Source organism: Anarrhichthys ocellatus, unplaced genomic scaffold (assembly GCF_004355925.1).
Source record: "Anarrhichthys ocellatus isolate YVR2014 unplaced genomic scaffold, GSC_Weel_1.0 scaffold2331, whole genome shotgun sequence".
Lineage (NCBI taxonomy): Eukaryota > Metazoa > Chordata > Actinopteri > Perciformes > Anarhichadidae > Anarrhichthys > Anarrhichthys ocellatus.
In genome coordinates, this window is record NW_022282305.1 from 1 (window position 1) to 4996 (window position 4996).

At 43.7% G+C, this 4996-nt stretch overlaps 1 protein-coding gene across 1 annotated transcript; it reads right to left on the bottom strand.

Annotated features, from left to right (window-relative positions):
- Positions 1-257: 257 nt before the first annotated feature.
- On the bottom strand, positions 258-4786 carry LOC116378272 (pleckstrin homology domain-containing family G member 3-like). The gene is made up of 5 exons (XM_031840114.1): positions 4524-4786; positions 1810-2246; positions 1051-1151; positions 467-536; positions 258-374 (listed from the first exon to the last, which is right to left on the bottom strand). The coding sequence occupies exons 1-5, from the start codon at positions 4648-4650 to the stop codon at positions 324-326; spliced, it is 786 nt and encodes a 261-aa protein (XP_031695974.1). The 5' UTR covers positions 4651-4786; the 3' UTR covers positions 258-323.
- Between the last annotated feature and the right edge of the window lie 210 nt (positions 4787-4996).

The window sequence follows — 4996 nt, forward strand, 5'->3', positions numbered from 1 at the left end:
TAGTGGACGGTAGTGGCCTGTAGTGGCCTGTAGTGGATGGTAGTGGATGGTAGTGGACTGCAGTGGATGGTAGTGGACTGCAGTGGATGGTAGTAGCCTGTAGTGGATGGTAGTGGACTGTAGTGGATGGTAGTGGACTGTAGTGGCCTGTAGTGGAAGGTAGTGGATGGTAGTGGATGGTAGTGGATGGTAATGGATGGTAGTGGCCTGTAGTGGATGGTAGAGGATGGTAGTGGCCTGTAGTGGACTGTGGTGGATGGTAGTGGATGGTAGTGGACTGCAGTGGACTGCAGTGGATGGTAGTGGATGGTAGTGGACTGCACTTACTTTGGGTAGTTGGTGCAGTACTGTGTGTAGATCTCAAAGTATTCGCTCTGAAAAGAAACAGAGTCATGAATATTAAGTCTGGTTCAGAGGGATGAAGAGTCTCAGCTGTTCATCATCATCATCATCAGTTATTGCTCACCTTCAGGACGAAGCACCTGGCGACGGCGACGGGGTCATTGTCACAGAGATCCAGAGACTGAAGCAGCTCGCTGAGGACAGGAAACACTCGTCACCATCACAACGACAACAACTACATCACGACTACACTTTGATTGTTCAGTAAACATTAAAATCATTATTACAAATGTTAAATTATTATCTATCCAGCACATTGCACCTTTACTGCTTCTTTTTGCACTTCTGGTCAGATGCTAAAACTGCATTTCGTTGCCCTAGTACTTGACAATAAAGTTGAATCTCAATCTAAATGAGGAAATTTAAACATCTACAATTTAATGACAACTAATCAGCTGTTGAAGATCATGTGACCAGACTTTTAAATATAATTTTAAATGTTTCATCAGATAAGAGTGAAGATGATCAGGAAGTGTAATGAGGTCACCTGACCAGCAGGTGGAGCTGTCTCATCACTCTGTTCTCAAGTCTAAATAAAGTTCATACAAAATCAGTTCACCGCTTTATATCATAAAGAATAAAACAAACAAAATGGATTATTATTGATTATGATTGAGTGTTATTGAGTTCATATTGCTGTCGTGTCACCTGTTGAACTCGTAGATGTCCTCGATGTTTCCAAACAGAAAACAGACCTGCTCAGGACGGATCGATAGATCGGACTGATCGATGATGTGAGCCAGGTAGTCCTGGGGGGAGAAATGATCTTGATTTAATTATTTACTATATCTACTTCACTAAAAATCACAATCACGAGTTAGAAAACAAATCAAATCAAAGACGGTGTGTCTCTTCCAGTCCAGCAGGGGGCAGTGTTGACTCTGACTATAAACTGATTACTTCCTGTTTGGATCAACACGCAGATTCAAGTGATCACATCTGAAGTTTGTCTCTGCACTTTGATTTTAGGACAGAAAATACGTCATTTTTTGTTTTGTTACTCTTTAAATGTTTCCATGCAGGACGAGGGTCCGCGTCTCACTCTGTCTGCAGGACGAGGGTCCGCGTCTCACTCTGTCTACAGGACAAGGGTCCACGTCTCACTCTGTGTCAGAGAGTCTCTGTCGTGTTGAGGACAGTTTGGACGTCATCCAGCAGGTTCAGATCTTCACTCTGGGTCCAGGTTTATCTGCGATCCTCACTGTTGCATAAGCAGCTAATCCAGAAGGTCTTAAGCAGTTAATTATAGTCTTTACCGGCTGTATTTAAAGGAGACCTGTCCTCTGAGACTCTGTCCTCTGGTCTAAAGTCTCTATATTCTACTGAATGTATATTTATTTAAAGGAGTCCTGTCCTCTGAGACTCTGTCCTCTAGGGGGCGGGACTAGAACGTCCTCGAGGACTCACCTCTACGATCATTCGCAGGTCTCTGACGTACATCCTCTCGGTCTCGATGATCTCCATGATGACCCGGTCCAGGTAGGTCAGCTGAGGGTTCGGCGCCATGCTCCTGCTGATGAACGGGGACGCCTGGTGGCGCCGGCTGGAGACGCGGCTCAGCGTGGATTCTTTGTTGTTGTTGTTGTTGTTGTGTATGAGGCCGAGGCTGCGCCCCTTAAAGGCAGGCTCCCGGCGTGGCCCCGCCCCCCTTCCGCCCCCTGCAGGGATGAAGTCCAGGTCCACTTCGGAGGTCTGGGTGGTCGGTGGCGGGACGAGGTTGTCGTCTCTGGAGGATCCGGAACCAGAGGACAGAGTGGAGATCAGGCTCGCCGGGCGGTGGTCCGAGGCCTCGGAGGGCGTGGCCTCATTACTGCTGATGGAGGCGGCGGACAAGCGGGGGGAGTCTGGGGGGGGCAGATAGTCAGGAAACTGTTTTAATGAAGAGATCTCCATCAGAAGAGGTTTTTGATTAGCTGATCATGATCATGATACTGAACTTTTAAACTCAGTACTGAGGAGAACTAAATCAACAGTCAACAAAAACATTTGTTCTGAAACTGCAAAAACAAACCCTGACCCTTAAACCCCAGAACCTCCTAAACCCTGACCCTTAAACCCCAGAACCTCCTAAACCCTGACCCTTAAACCCTAGAACCTCGTAAACCCTGACCCTTAAACCCCAGAATCTCCTAAATCCTGACCCTTAAACGCAAGAATCTCCTAAACCCTGACCCTTAAACCCCAGATCTCATAAACACTGACCCTTTAACCCCAGAATCTCCTAAACCCTGACCCTTTAACCCCAGAATCTCCTAAACCCTGACCCTTAAACACCAGAATCTACTAAACCCTGACCCTTAAACCCCAGAATATCCTAAACCCTGACCCTTAAACACCAGAATCTCCTAAACCCTGACCCTTAAACCCCAGAATATCCTAAACCCTGACCCTTAAACCCCAGAATATCCTAAACCCTGACCCTTGAAGTGAATGTAAAAACCTCCAACTTCCCTCTTTTTACACAATCAGTCCAATTGTGCTCACTGACGGCTGACTTTCACAATAAGAGTCAGTGAGGAGATGTTTCAATATAAAAAGAGGAGTTCGTTTTTTGTTCCTGAGGATCTGAAGTGAGAATAATGATGAATGATGAATGTTTCGAGTCGACATGAAGAATTAAGAATCATCACGACTCCAAACATCTGGAATGTTTCACCTTGTTTTTATCTGCTGAGGAATTTAAATCAGGTTTGTGAAATGAAGAAGGAAGAGGAGGGGGAGGAAGTGAAGAAGGAAGAGGAGGAAGTGAAGAAGGAAGAGGAGGAGGAAGTGAAGAAGGAAGAGGAGGAGGCGGTTCCCTCATTAATCATCTGATCACACCATTAACAACTATTGATTGAGGATTTGTTGTGGTCACAGTTTGATTTGAGGAACATGCTGTTGATTCTCTCTCTTCACGCGACTCTGAGCTCAGATGGAAACTTTCACCATTTTAACGAATAAATATGTTAAAACAAGTGCAACAAAGTAAAAACAATCATGAAGTCATGTTCCAATATAGATATCACACATGCTAACGTACTATGAAGCTAAACATGATAGCATTTGACACTAGCACTATAAACGTTTAAAGGTTTAAGGGCTTATTGTTCACACGTTATCATGCTAAATGTTTCATCTTCACTTTTCAACCAAACGTGCAAATGATTTTTTATCTAAATTTAGATTTTTCCACCTCCAAATAACCAAAATAACCAACTTCCACCAGTTAGCGTGCTAACAGCTAGCAAACCAGAGCCTCATAATTCACATGTATTAAGATGAAAACATCATGTGTGGAAACAGACGAGTTTAATATTAGCGAACATACTGGCTAACCACTCAGAAGGTTTAGCTAAATGAGCAGCAGAGATACTGACAGTCCACAACAAGCAGCAAACATTAGCACCAGAAAAACACAGAAGAACTCATATTAACTGCCGTGAAATGTTCAAAGTAAGCTAGCTAAGTAAGCTAACGAATGTTAGCAAACTCAAGCTAAAATGTTAAACATTGCACATTAAATCTTAGCGTGAAATAAACATGGTAACAGCTTAAAGTTAGCATGCTAACTCGGGTAAGTAAGAAGAAAACAAGTAAAACAAAAATAAATCTGTTATTTATAAAATATATTTTAATGAATCAAATATGTCCGACTGCTGTGAGGAAGTGACACCAACTCATTCTGTGTTTGTGTTTATAAACTTATATTATTTTCCTGTTCTGTTTATGTGTCCTGAATGCATCATTAACAGCTTAGTCTTTGTTTATTTATTGGACTGAAGATGAAGCTCATTTTCTTCTTCAGGCACACACACACACACACACACACACACACACACACACACACACACACAGTGAAGTCAGCGGGGCGTTCACTGACCCAGCAGGAAGAGGACTTGTTGACTCCATGTGACGGCATGAGAGCGTGTGGACCAATCACAGCTCAGCGTTTACTTTCAAACACATGTGAACTTTGACCTCTGCTGCAGTAAACCACAGATCTGAGGGTGAGTTCAAGTACACACGGAAACGTGGTAAAACTAAACGTTCTGATAAAACTCTGATGAAATCATGAAAACATGACTTTAAGAGTTTAAATAAAGTTTTCTGTCGTCTGACGACGCTCTGCAACGACTCACCCAACCAGACAAACACTCGTCTGAGCCGCCGCTCCTCCACGACGCTGCTGAAGGAGGTCTTCACCTCCTCCTCTGAACATGAACACCTCACCACAGCCTCACCTCCTCCTCTCCTCTGATAACCCATCACCTCTCACAACAAACTCCTTCTCAGACGTTACAACAACTTTCAGGTTTCCTGAAGGCTCCAAAGTGAAGAGAGACACATGAACACACCTCCTTTAATGACACAGAGAGGAGGAGGAGGAGCAGGAGCAGGAGGAGTTGAGAGAGGAAGGAGAGGAAAAAGGAAAAGAACAGTAGGAAGAGGAGCAGGAGGAAAAAGGGGAGAAGTAGTAGTAGTAGTAGTAGAATTAGTATAAGTAGTAGTAGTAGAAGTAGTAGTACATTACATTACAGTCATTTAACAGACACTTTTATCCAAAGCGACTTACAATTCAGATTCTATCACATTTCTACACCGTAGGCACAAC

Bases quoted from the DNA above. Each gene is read 5' to 3' on its own strand.
- LOC116378272 (XM_031840114.1), bottom strand. From the start codon at position 4,650: ATGGGTTATCAGAGGAGAGGAGGAGGTGAGGCTGTGGTGAGGTGTTCA. The intron at 2,247-4,523 runs GTGAGTCGTTGC...TGCCCCCCCCAG, and splicing joins ACGAGTGTTTGTCTGGTTGG to ACTCCCCCCGCTTGTCCGCC. The intron at 1,152-1,809 runs GTGAGTCCTCGA...TTCTCCCCCCAG, and splicing joins ACCTGCGAATGATCGTAGAG to GACTACCTGGCTCACATCAT.